Raw genomic sequence first — 14,732 nt, 5'->3', positions numbered from 1 at the left:
TCTGATACCATGGACATTCCATAACTACAGTCTGGTGTCTCAATGTATCCATCTGATACCATGGACATTCCATAACTACAGTCTGATGTCTCAATGTATCCATCTGATACCATGGACATTCCATTACTACAGTCTGATGTCTCAATGTATCCATCTGATACCATGGACATTCCATTACTACAGTCTGATGTCTCAATGTATCCATCTGATAGCATGGACATTCCATTACTACAGTCTGATGTCTCAATGTATCCATCTGATAGCATGGACATTCCATAACTACAGTCTGGTGTCTCAATGTATCCATCTGATACCATGGACATTCCATTACTACAGTCTGATGTCTCAATGTATCCATCTGATACCATGGACATTCCATAACTACAGTCTGGTGTCTCAATGTATCCATCTGATACCATGGACATTCCATAACTACAGTCTGGTGTCTCAATGTATCCATCTGATACCATGGACATTCCATTACTACAGTCTGATGTCTCAATGTATCCATCTGATACCATGGACATTCCATAACTACAGTCTGATGTCTCAATGTATCCATCTGATACCATGGACATTCCATAACTACAGTCTGATGTCTTAATGTATCCATCTGATACCATGGACATTCCATTACTACAGTCTGGTGTCTCAATGTATCCATCTGATAGCATGGACATTCCATAACTACAGTCTGATGTCTCAATGTATCCATCTGATACCATGGACATTCCATTACTACAGTCTGATGTCTCAATGTATCCATCTGACACCATGGACATTCCATAACTACAGTCTGATGTCTCAATGTATCCATCTGATACCATGGACATTCCATAACTACAGTCTGATGTCTCAATGTATCCATCTGATACCATGGACATTCCATAACTACAGTCTGATGTCTCAATGTATCCATCTGATACCATGGAAATTCCATAACTACAGTCTGATGTCTCAAAGTATCCATCTGATACCATGGACATTCCATAACTACAGTCTGGTGTCTCAATGTATCCATCTGATACCATGGACATTCCATAACTACAGTCTGATGTCTCAATGTATCCATCTGATACCATGGACATTCCATTACTACAGTCTGATGTCTCAAAGTATCCATCTGATACCATGGACATTCCATAACTACAGTCTGATGTCTCAATGTATCCATCTGATACCATGGACATTCCATAACTACAGTCTGATGTCTCAATGTATCCATCTGATACCATGGAAATTCCATAACTACAGTCTGATGTCTCAAAGTATCCATCTGATACCATGGACATTCCATAACTACAGTCTGGTGTCTCAATGTATCCATCTGATACCATGGACATTCCATAACTACAGTCTGATGTCTCAATGTATCCATCTGATACCATGGACATTCCATTACTACAGTCTGATGTCTCAAAGTATCCATCTGATACCATGGACATTCCATAACTACAGTCTGATGTCTCAATGTATCCATCTGAGAGCATGGACATTCCATTACTACAGTCTGATGTCTCAATGTATCCATCTGATACCATGGACATTCCATTACTACAGTCTGATGTCTCAATGTATCCATCTGATAGCATGGACATTCCATAACTACAGTCTGATGTCTCAATGTATCCATCTGATACCATGGACATTCCATAACTACAGTCTGATGTCTCAATGTATCCATCTGATACCATGGACATTCCATAACTACAGTCTGATGTCTCAATGTATCCATCTGATACCATGGAAATTCCATAACTACAGTCTGATGTCTCAAAGTATCCATCTGATACCATGGACATTCCATAACTACAGTCTGATGTCTCAATGTATCCATCTGATACCATGGACATTCCATTACTACAGTCTGATGTCTCAATGTATCCATCTGATACCATGGACATTCCATAACTACAGTCTGGTGTCTCAATGTATCCATCTGATACCATGGACATTCCATTACTACAGTCTGATGTCTCAATGTATCCATCTGATACCATGGACATTCCATAACTACAGTCTGATGTCTCAATGTATCCATCTGATACCATGGACATTCCATTACTACAGTCTGATGTCTCAATGTATCCATCTGATACCATGGACATTCCATAACTACAGTCTGATGTCTCAATGTATCCATCTGATACCATGGACATTCCATAACTACAGTCTGGTGTCTCAATGTATCCATCTGATACCATGGACATTCCATTACTACAGTCTGATGTCTCAATGTATCCATCTGATACCATGGACATTCCATTACTACAGTCTGATGTCTCAATGTATCCATCTGATACCATGGACATTCCATAACTACAGTCTGGTGTCTCAATGTATCCATCTGATACCATGGACATTCCATAACTACAGTCTGATGTCTCAATGTATCCATCTGATACCATGGACATTCCATAACTACAGTCTAATGTCTCAAAGTATCCATCTGATACCATGGACATTCCATAACTACAGTCTGATGTCTCAATGTATCCATCTGATACCATGGACATTCCATAACTACAGTCTGATGTCCCTATTCATCCATTTGGTACCATGGCCATTCCATAAGTCCTGTCTGATGTCACTGTTCATCCATCCTGTACCACTACCATTCCTTAGCCCCGGTCATCCCTATTCATGAATCTGATACCATGGCCATTCTGTAACTCCTCTCTAATGTCCATCTTCATGTATCTGATACATTTATTTTGTAACTCCTCTCTAATGTCCATATTCATGAATCTGATACCATGGCCATTCAGTAACTAATCTCCAATGTCCATCTTCATGTATCTGATACCTTTGTTATTTTGTAACTCCTCTCTAATGTCCATATTGTATCTAATACCATGCCAACTTGTAACTCCTGTCTGATGTTCATATTTATGTATCTGATACCATGGCCATTTTGTAACTCATGTCTAATGTCTCTATTTATCCATATGATGCCATGACCATTCCATAACTCCAGTTTGATGTTCATATTCATGTATCTGATACCATGATCATTTTGTAGCTCCTGTCTGATGTACCTGACCACCAGAGTATAGGCTTATATGAATAAGGCCTGCTGCACCCCTTGTATTTGTGAGAATTTTTTTTGTATGTTCTGTCAGTTACTTGTTGTTATATAGCCCTGCTGTATACTTGTAAAGCATCACAGACAATGCTGTAGCTAGTGTTAATCCTTGAACAATAGTAAAAATGTTCTGATCCCATTTCATGTTCCTTTCCATTGCATATATGTCCCTGCCATGGTACTAAATCCATGACCCAATAAATCTACCTTGCCCAGTGTCCTACTTACCTTGCTCCTTTCCAGTTTTCCTGATTTCATATTTTTTGTCTTGGTGCTCATTTCACTTTAGGCCTGACACCATAGGTCCACCTTTTATGTGTCCACCTTTTATGTGTCTCTTGTAGGCTGCCGCTGTCTCCATGGTCTATATCTCCAGGATGGTGGTTGCGTGAATGTCACCCAGTGCCGCTGTCACACTGAGAAGGGCTCTCGGCTTCAAGGAGAGAGTTTCAGTAATGATAACTGCAGTATATGGTGAGGACAGTGGGGGGGAATTGGGGGAAAGAGAATGAAAACTCTTTAGGTTGCAATAAGATGATAAACACAATGAACTCACAATAATGGCAAAATGTGGTGACAAATTAGTTATATATTGTAGGTGAGTGCTAGCAGATTCTGTAATGAGTTTTAAACAATGTTTGGGTGCTATTTTTGGAAAAACATAATATTCATGGATATAATTAATATACGTGGGAACAGCTTGTTCATCCAAGGATAATTAGATTAATTGCTTCAAGATGGTGATTGGCTGAATCTGGCGGACTATTGTTAGTCGATATTCCTGCGTAATAATATAACTGAAAAGTGCATGCGTATTTTGGGTCATTCAGTATTTAAAGAAATTTTAGCGATACTGTTTCAGATATTGTTGGGGTTACAGTATATCTATGTTGGAACCAATAATGGATCTCATTTCTCAATCCAGCCAATGCAAGAATGGCAAAGTAACTTGTGATGACTCCAACTGTGTGGTTCACTGTGGCTGGTCAGCATGGTCACAGTGGACTCCATGTGACCAAATGTGTGGAGCCGGAATAATGGAAAGGTTCAGGTGAGGAATATAATAATCCAAAGGCTATTCCTGGCAATAATCTATGATGTTTTAAAAGGAAACAAAGCTTCATGAAGTATAAAAAACATACATTAAATAAAAACACAAAACATAAAAATAGATCCATCATTCCCTGATAGAATAGAATGATAGAATGCTGAACTAGCTCTCTGATAGAATAGAATGATAGAATGCTGAACTCTCTCTCTGATAGAATAGAATGACAGAATGCCGACCTAGCTCTTTGATAGAATAGAATGATAGAATGCTGAACTCTCTCTCTGATAGAATAGAATGCTGAACTAGCTCTCTAATAGAACCGAATAAAAGAATGCTAAACTCTCTCTGATAGAATAGAATGATATAATGCTGACCTAGGTCTCTGATAGTATAGAATGATAGAATGCTGAACCCTCTCCCCGATAGTATAGAATGATAGAATGCTGAACCCGCTCTCTGATAGAATAGAATGATAGAATGCTGAACCCTCTCTCTGATAGAATAGAATGCTGAACCCTCTCCCCGATAGAATAGAATGATAGAATGCTGAGCTAGCTCTCTGATAGAATAGAATGATAGAATGCTGAACTCTCTCTCTGATAGGATAGAATGCTGAACTCCCTCTCTGATAGAATAGAATGATAGAATGCTGAACCCTCTCCCCGATAGAATAGAATGATAGAATGCTGAGCAAGCTCTCTGATAGGATAGAATGATAGAATGCTGAACCCTCTCTCTGATAGAATAGAATGATAGAATGCTGAACCCTCTCTCTGATAGAATAGAATGATAGAATGTTGAACCCTCTCTCTGATAGAATAGAATGATAGAATGCTGAACCCTCTCTCTGATAGAATAGAATGATATAATGCTGAACCCTCTCCCCGATAGAATAGAATGTTAGAATGCTGAGCAAGCTCTCTGATAGAATAGAATGCTGAACCCTCTCTCTGATAGAATAGAATGATAAAATGCTGAACCCTCTCCCCGATAGAATAGAATGATAGAATGCTGAGATAGCTCTCTGATAGGATAGAATGATAGAATGCTGAACTCGCTCTCTGATAGAATAGAATGATGAACTCTCTCTCTGATAGAATAGAATGATAGAATGCTGAACCCTCTCTCTGATAGAATAGAATGATAGCATGCTGAACTTGCTCTCTTATAGAATAGAATGCTGAACTCTCTCTCTGATAGAATAGAATAATAGAATGCTGCACCCTCTCTCTGATAGAATGGAATGATAGAATGCTGAACTCGCTCTCTGATAGAATAGAATGCTGAACTTGCTCTCTGATAGAATAGAATGCTGAACTATCTCTCTGATAGAATAGAATGATAGAATGCTGAACCCTCTCCCCGATAGAATAGAATGATAGAATGCTGAGCTAGCTCTCTGATAGGATAGAATGATAGAATGCTGAACCCTCTCTCTGATAGAATAGAATGATAGAATGCTGAGCTAGCTCTCTGATAGGATAGAATGATAGAATGCTGAACCCTCTCCCCGATAGAATAGAATGATAGAATGCTGAACCCTCTCCCCGATAGAATAGAATGATAGAATGCTGAGCTAGCTCTCTGATAGAATAGAATGATATAATGCTGATCTAGCTCTCTGATAGTATAGAATGATAGAATGCTGAACTCTCTCTCTGATAGAATAGAATGATAGAATGCTGAACCCTCTCCCCGATAGAATAAAATGCTGAACCCTCTCTCTGATAAAATAGAATGCTAGAATGCTGAGCTAGCTCTCTGATAGGATAGAATTATAGAATGCTGAGCTTGCTCTCTGATAGGATAGAATGCTGAACTTGCTCTCTGATAGAATAGAATGCTGAACTCTCTCTCTGATAGAATAGAATGATAGAATGCTGAACCCTCTCTCTGATAGAATAGAATGATAGAATGCTGAACCCTCTCTCTGATAGAATAGAATGATAGAATGCTGAACTCGCTCTCTGATAGAATAGAATGATGGAATGCTGAACCCTCTCTCTGATAGAATAGAATGATAGAATGCTGAACCCTCTCTCTGATAGAATAGAATGATAGAATGCTGAACACTCTCTCTGATAGAATAGAATGCTGAGCAAGCTCTCTGATAGAATAGAATGATAGAATGCTGAACTCTCTCTCTGATAGAATAGAATGATAGAAGGCTTAACACTCTCTCTGATAGAATAGAATGATAGAATGCTGAGCAAGCTCTCTGATAGAATAGAATGATAGAATGCTGAACCCTCTCTCTGATAGAATAGAATGTTGAACTCTCTCTCTAATGGAATAGAATGATAGAATGCTGAACTCTCTCTCTGATAGAATAGAATGATAGAAGGCTTAACACTCTCTCTGATAGAATAGAATGATAGAATGCTGAGCAAGCTCTCTCATAGAATAGAATGATAGAATGCTGAACTCTCTCTCTGATAGAATAGAATGCTGAACTCTCTCTCTAATGGAATATAATGATAGAATTCTCACCTAGATAGAGGGACAAATTGCTGCAGTTCTAGGATAGAGTGATATAGACAGTTATGGTGCTTGGAGTGTGATTTAGCAAAGTATGATCAAAGAGATCTCTGAATCTAATCAGAGAGTTTTCTGGTGCCGAGTAATGTAACTATGCAACCTGCCACTCCACTATTGTTAATGAGTTACACAAAGTACACCGAGAATACACTTTCTATTTATATATAATTCTTTATCCATGCAGGTCTCCGTCTAACCCGCCCAGTGCAAATGGCGGCTCCCCTTGTGAGGGTGACTCAAGGGAAGTTCAGGAATGTTACACTCCATGTGCTAATGGTAGGAGAGACACTGGGACACAATAAACACACAATCCATCATTATAACTGCTACCTGTGTCTGTGGTTGTTTGCTATCAGTTATTGTATATCTGCCATGACCTGTGTCTCTGACTGTTTGCTGTCATTTATTGTATATCTGCCATGACCTGTGTTTCAGGTTGTTTGCTGTCAGGTATTGTATATCTGCCATGGCCTGTGTTTCTGATTGGTTTGTGTCAGTTATTGTATATCTGCCATGACCTGTGTTTCAGGTTGTTTGCTGTCAGGTATTGTATATCTGCCATGGCCTGTGTTTCTGATTGGTTTGTGTCAGTTATTGTATATCTGCCATGACCTGTGTTTCTGGTTCTTTGCTGTCAGTTATATTTGCCATATCTCTTGCTCTGTTTGAAGAGACAGATGGTCTGTGGACTCAGTGGACAGCGTGGTCCGCCTGCTCTGTTACTTGTTTCTACGACGTGGAACATATCGGTATAAGAAGGAGATTCCGTCTTTGCAATAACACTGTTTCAAACCTGGACAGCCTATGTCTCGGGGAGTCTGTTCAGGAAGAACCTTGTGACACCCAGCTTTGCCCAGGTGAGAGTGTTTTACCTGAAAAGAAATTATCACTAGGTATAGATTCAGCCAATTAAACAAGCACATGTCCATACATGCTGCAGTGAAAGATAGATAATGTGCTCTCATCTTTCCAATAAAATGAGTAAAATGCATAGTGCTGAGGCACAACATGCTAAATAAGCACGTCTGATGATCAGATCATATCTGATTTGCAATGGTTTCTCTTAGGAGAACTCCTATTACCATGGACAGCAGGCATCTGAAAATAAATCTCCCATTACCATAGAGCAGATCTCGAGTTATCTTCAATTACCATAAAGCAGACTCCATGAGATCTCCCACTATCATAGAGCAGACCTCAGGAGATCTACCATTACCATAGAACAGACCTCAGCAGGTCTCCCTATACCATAGAGCAGACCTCAGGAGATCTCCTAATCTGACTTGACATTAAAATGGTGTATATTGTGCACTATCATAGAGCAGACCTCAGGAGATCTACCATTACCATAGAACAGACCTCAGCAGATCTCCCTATACCATAGAGCAGACCTCAGGAGATCTCCTAATCTGACTTGACATTAAAATGGTGTATATTGTGCACTTCCTTCATCATATCCTAACCTGTATTTTTAGTGGTTGGAGGTTGGTCTCCCTGGAGCTTGTGGACGGAATGCACTGCACCATGTGATTCTGGAATTCAAACCCGGAATCGCTCATGTTCTAAGCCAATTCCTTCCCATGGGGGATCTGATTGCCATGGCCCCCAAATCCAAACCAGGGAATGCAACTCCCAGCCTTGCAGAGGTGAGTGCTCCACGACCAAGTTCAAAGGGAATTGTGACATGGGGAGACTTCCATCCATCCACCCACCCAGAGAGAGAGAAATGCGATAGTGAGGGGGTTGGTGGCCTGGGATGTTCATGAAGATGTTTTAATTTCTTGGGCTTTATAAATAAATGATTTCTTTAGTTTGATCTACTATTATCACACTATGCTCTAAGTACCAGCACAAGGCACTTAAGGGTGAAGAGTCACTCAAGTGCGAATAATCAGGAGTTAAAAGTGAATTCAAAATGAATTTTAAATTTGAGGCCAAATTAACCAAACTGAAAGCATGGCTGCTTTTTTTCCGGTTTGGCAATACTGGCCCTAAATCTGAAATTAATTTTAAATTCCTGACAATTCTCACTTTAGTAAATAAGTCTGCTACTGTGCCATGCTTACTAACGCAAAACAGGTGGATAATCTGTTTGTTATTGTTCTTTTTTTAATATTGACACCTGGTATGTTTCCTGCACCTCCTTTAGATCTTTGTCCCCCGGGTATGATACACCAGACAGAGGACCAGTGTCGAAGTGGTGGGGGAGCCTGTCCCCGGCTCTGTCTGGATCAGGCTGCTCAAGTGGAGTGTGCCTCCCTTTGTTATGAAGGATGCTACTGTCCAGAAGGACTATTTTTGCAGAACAGCAGCTGTGTACCCCAGCATGAATGCTCATGTTACCACAAGGGGGAGCTATACCAACCCGGGGAAACCATTACCTTGGATGCTTGTAACAACTGGTAAGCCCTTGTAGCGGACGCAGGGTAACTTGACCTGTTAACTACACTTATTTACTTCCTTCAGCCGGTCAGGAATCCCCCTCCCCCCCAGTATCTAGACGACATACAGTCCTGGAGGTACAACACCATTTTATTGGCCACACACGGCTTTTATGCATATCCCCATGCAAGGGGTCTCCCACACAACTGTACAGAGTCACATCCTAGGATCTTCCCCCTCCCTGGGGCCCTAGCACGGGAAGGGGTCTTTGTTCCCTTTGTCCCCAAAGCCCACCACAAAAACACAGGGTTTCCCACTCCCTGGGAGTCCAGGCGTGGGAAAAAGGGACGTCCCTTTGTTTCCCAGGCACAGAAAGCCCGCTCGCGGGAAAAGAGCTAGTCTCTTTGTCTCCCAGGCACAGGAAAGCCCGCCAAACTAACCAGTGCCCCAAAAGTGTCCACAGACGGCTTCTCTTTTGACTAACCTCCGTTCGTGAGGCCCCGGTGTGGAACCCAGACAAGGGAAGCGTCTCCTTTCGGGGTATGAGTGCTCCCCCTGGTTGGTGTTCATCTAAAGAACAGGCACAATACACGAAAATATAGGAAAACACACATACTATAAAAAGAAGTTCCACGAACAGCGGTTCCGCCCCAGCCCTAAGGCTTTGCTTGGAAAACCCACCAGAATGGAGGACAAAATAAATATGGGTAAACCATACAGGTCTAGTCGAAAACCTGGTTCAGACAGGTGTGAAGGTTCATGTCATGTTCCGGAGCAGGTCAGAGAGGAGACGATTGCCAGGGTTATTGGATGAAACTTTGTCTTTTTAGACATAACAATTTACTTGAATGAAAGAATTAAGGCAATAAGCCACAAAAAGGATACTTTGAGAGTTAAATCAGAATAAAGGCAATATGCCACAAACAGGATACTTTGAGAGTTAAATCAGAATAAAGGCAATATGCCACAAACAGGATATCTTGAAAGTAAATGAATAAAGTATTTTATATATAAGTAGGTTTGAAGTTCTTTCCAAGTATATTAATCGTTTGTGGAATGTCACACTGCAGCCAGGTTCAGGATGATACAGGGCTGAAATGGTTATATCTGGTAAGTACTTTTAGTATAATATAGTGCAGGTTGCTTAAAGGATTATACAGAGTTGCAGCAGTTGAGACAGGTAAGTAGATTCCAGTATAATGTAATACAGGTTGCTTACAGGATCATGCAGAGTTGCAGCAGTTGAAGATAAGAGTTTCAGGAGGATTCCGGCGACGGGACACACAGAGTCTCAATAGAGGATCAGGAGATTTTCAGGAGCCGGGATACAGGATGGTTTCAGGAGCCAGGATACAGGATGGTTTCAGGAGCCAGGATGGTTTCAGGAGCCAGGATACAGGATGGTTTCAGGAGCCAGGATGGTTTCAGGAGCCAGGATGGTTTCAGGAGCCAGGATGGTTTCAGGAGCCAGGATACAGGATGGTTTCAGGAGCCAGGATGGTTTCAGGAGCCAGGATGGTTTCAGGAGCCAGGATGGTTTCAGGAGCCATGATGGTTTCAGGAGCCAGGATACAGGATGGTTTCAGGAGCCAGAATGGTTTCAGGAGCCAGGATACAGGATGGTTTCAGGAGCCAGGATGGTTTCAGGAGCCAGGATACAGGATGGTTTCAGGAGCCAGGATGGTTTCAGGAGCCAGGATACAGGATGGTTTCAGGAGACAGGATGGTTTCAGGAGACAGGATGGTTTCAGGAGCCATGATCAGAAGTTCTATGTCAGAACACTGACTTCAATGTAAAGGCCATGTGAAGAGTTGGGTGTGGCCTTTTATAGCAGACTTGGAAGATCATATGAGGCAGGTGAGAGCAACTGAGGATTGACTAGTGGTTAGGGAGGCCACTAGAGTCGAGACACAGGTATTGCAGCAATAAAAGTAAAATAATATCTTGGTTGTCAGGATAGGATCCTGACAGTTCATCTTCCAACTGATTAATTACCCTTAACACACAGCTAAAGCTATGTTGGCGAAGCTTACAAACAAGAACCCTAATGTCTAGAAATGGCACAGTCGTAGAATCCAATACAACTGAATATATTTGGAAAGCCTTAAAAATTGCTCAGGAAAATGGTGAAAATATTCAGGATGGGGATAGTTGGTAGAGACTCACTCCTAAATACTCACAGCTGTAACTGCAGTGGTTTTACTTAGTGTCTGGGGAGAAGACGTACACAACCAACAAATCTCGGATTTTGTGCTTCATTAAGTTTGGTGTCACAATTTAATACATTTGAACTTTGAATGAGGTGGGTAAAAATTCAGATAAAAGCCACTTTCATTTTAGGTTCCACCAAATGTGGAAATGTCCATCGACGGAATATTAATCCAGCAATACAAGAAAGTGTGTAGCTCTTGTGATAGATACACAAAATTATATATTAGTGGTATATCCCAAGATATATGTATGAGATGAGGATAAATACCTTAGTGTAATAAGTGTCTATAAACATAGATCCTATACATAATAAACAGGAAAAAATCACAGCATAATACTGCAAAAGAAAGTGGATCTAATATAGCAGTCTTTATGGTCCCACTCACATGGGTTGGAGCCTGTTAATGGGTAAACTGGCTCAGGTATAATCGCTTAGGGAGGAATTTCCACTGAAGTCCACAAAGCTGGAGCTTGATCCTCAGTATATGAGAGGAATAGAACAGGCAAAACACCAATTTAGAAATATAACAAGAGTATCATTTATTTAAAAAGCATATAAAATCTTACATTCCAAATTCTGTAATGCCAGAATCGAGCACAACGCGTTTCGACGTCACAATACGTCTTCCTCAGGTGCAATATCATATCCAAGCTCCATATACATTTAAATAAGCAATTTGGCGCGGAAAACGGGTACATGGAACCCGCCCCCTTTGCCCATCATCCAATCACGTCAGTCCGTTTTCTCTGTAACTCCGGACTCTGACACTATTATTATCACGTCCGCGTTTTTACGTTCCACCGCTGGTACTTCCGGGTTCGTGTGCGTTCCACTTACGGCATTCATGCGTTCCATCTGTTATCAAGTCCGTTTTTCTTCGTTATCATTAGAATTAGTTATCAGACTTTAATTGTGTGAGTGACCCTAAAATGGACAAGTTGTACACATTTGGTACTTTAATCGATAAAAGAACTACTAAGCAGGCTAAAAAACTCTATAATATTTGTAAACAATACAATCTGCACGATATATGGAGAATATTACATCCAACTGATAAAGATTACTCTCACCAATCCTGTGTACACGGTTCATATTCACGGATTGATTTTTGTTTACTAGATGCAAATTCGATTCCTTTATGTAATACAAGTGAAATTAAAGATAGTATCTGGTCAGATCACAGTTTTATACTAATGGAGCTTGGAAATAAATCTCCTCCAGTTCGAAATACTAGGAGAGTTTAACGATGCTCTTATTAATGACCCAAAGAGTAAGGAGGAACTAACCCAATTACTAAAATATTTTTGGCTAGAAAATAGCTCCTCTGATACATCGCCAGCAAATAATTGGTGTACACATAAATCAGTCATGCGAGGATATTTTATTAAATTAGCCCACATTATGAAGATTAAAACTGGAAAGACTTTAAGTTATCTGTATATCGAGTTTTATAATCTATCAAAATTAAATAAACAGAATCCCTCTGCAGAAATTAAAACTAAGTTAAATGGTTTACAAAAACAAATAAATTTAAAGGTCGAACAGAAAATTAAAATAAATATTCACAAATTAAAATTAAATAATTACCATACGGGGAATAGAGCAAATAAAAATCTGTCTAAACGATTGCAAAATCATAATGCAAAAAATAGAGTCGAACAATTGATCGATGGTCAAAAGGTCTACTCGACCTCTTCTTCAATAGGGGAAAGATTTAATCAATTCTATGAAGATTTGTATAATTTAAAACTGTCCCCTAAGGCTAACGATATCAAAAATTATTTACTCGATACGCAGATACCAAAAGTTACTTACCAGGATTTATTAAACTTAAATAAAACCATTTCGGAGGACGAAGTTCAGTTTCAAATAAACAGATTACCCATTAATAAAACCCCGGGTCCGGATGGTTTTTCAAATTTGTATTATAAACATATGCAGTTTTTATTGACTAAACCTTTTAACGGAAATGTTTAATCAAATAGCCATAAATGAGTCCTTTCCAACTGAACTACTTCAAGCAAATATTATTCCAATACTAAAACAAAATAAAATTAGCACCGATCCTAGTAATTATAGACCTATAGCGCTAATTAACGTAGACATGAAGATATATGCGGCTATAATCGCGGAGAGAATCAAGTCTATAATTACGACTCTGATCCATCCGGATCAGATTGGGTTTGTACCGGGTAGGTTAGCATCTAGCAATATTAGGAGAATAATAGACATCGTAGACTTGGCCAATAGAGATCAGTTTCCCCTCCTGGCCCTGTCTCTAGATGCCGAAAAAGCATTTGACAGGGTCGGGTGGGGTTACTTAGCTGAAGTTCTTACTGCTTTTGGGTTTACAGGCTGGATACACAATGCCATAATGGCTTTGTATTCCGCCCCTTCTGCACGCACTGTGGGCCCTAATATTACCGCAGGGTGGTTTGCACTCAAAAATGGTACGCGTCAAGGGTGTCCGCTCTCCCCCTTGTTGTATATTCTGTCCATTGAGCCTCTGGCTATTAATATCAGGAACAATCCACTGATTAGAGGTGTTCAAATGAATACTCTGGATGCTAAAATATCTCTTTATGCGGATGATGCGCTACTCACGCTCTCCTCTCCAGAGTCGTCTTTGAAATCTTTAATGTCTGAAATTGATAGATACTCCATTATTTCAAATTTCAAATTAAATATTAACAAATCCACAGTAATGTACATGAATATGAATAGTGAACAAGTCACTATTTTAGCCGACACTTACAAATTCATATGGACAGATTTAGAAATAAACTACTTGGGACTAGTTATAACTGCTAAGCCGGCTGGAATAATGGAGAGGAATATATTGATTTTCATCCGTAACATGAATCTCAAACTTAAAAAATGGAGAAATTTAGAAACCTCATGGCAAGGCAAAATCAATATTATTAACTCATTGTAACGGAATGCAGTAGTATAGTCCACGATCTCCGTTGGTATTGTAGGTAATCCACAGTCAGAGTTAGAAAGCACGGCAATATTCCCAATCCTCCCAATAACCGGACGAAACGCAGTTTGGGAGTCAACTAACTCGCTTTATTCACAGACTTCCATATTTATGCAGTTCCCCTTGCAAGGGGTTTCCTTACAGATGTTACAGGGGATTTCTCCCATCAGGCAGTATGATTATCCCAACAGGCATTGCTGCACGAGAGGGATCCTCCCACTAAAATGGACGATTAAGTGGATTATCCCCTCGTGCAGCAAAACTGACAATTCACATAGAAATCCATATTTCACACAATATTGCTCGCTTTTATACGAATGACCATTCGGTAGATAGCTGGGGTCTGCGGGCACATTTAGTGAGAATACCGCTCAGATCCCAGCTATTCTAACCGAATGCCGCACAAAATACATTTATCCATCGAGTTCGGTTTAAAACTACCGAACATCGATGGGGAACAGAATGTGGCGAACGCGGGGCTCC

At 40.2% G+C, this 14,732-nt stretch overlaps 1 protein-coding gene across 1 annotated transcript in view; it reads left to right on the top strand.

Annotated features, from left to right (window-relative positions):
* The window catches only part of LOC134609506 (SCO-spondin-like), a 267,787-nt gene that overhangs the window by 144,681 nt on the left and 108,374 nt on the right, over positions 1–14,732 (top strand). The window contains exons 59-64 of the mRNA XM_063453166.1: positions 3,430–3,559; positions 4,011–4,136; positions 6,859–6,950; positions 7,346–7,531; positions 8,150–8,320; positions 8,824–9,076. Coding sequence (XP_063309236.1) covers positions 3,430–3,559; positions 4,011–4,136; positions 6,859–6,950; positions 7,346–7,531; positions 8,150–8,320; positions 8,824–9,076 — 958 coding nt within the window. The remainder of the gene's footprint in view (positions 1–3,429; positions 3,560–4,010; positions 4,137–6,858; positions 6,951–7,345; positions 7,532–8,149; positions 8,321–8,823; positions 9,077–14,732) is intronic.

The sequence above is a fragment of the Pelobates fuscus genome, chromosome 4 (assembly GCF_036172605.1).
Source record: "Pelobates fuscus isolate aPelFus1 chromosome 4, aPelFus1.pri, whole genome shotgun sequence".
In the NCBI taxonomy this organism is placed as follows: Eukaryota; Metazoa; Chordata; class Amphibia; order Anura; family Pelobatidae; genus Pelobates; species Pelobates fuscus.
The sequence above is the reverse complement of the archived record's forward strand: the minus strand, read 5'-3'. Positions and strand labels throughout refer to the sequence as shown.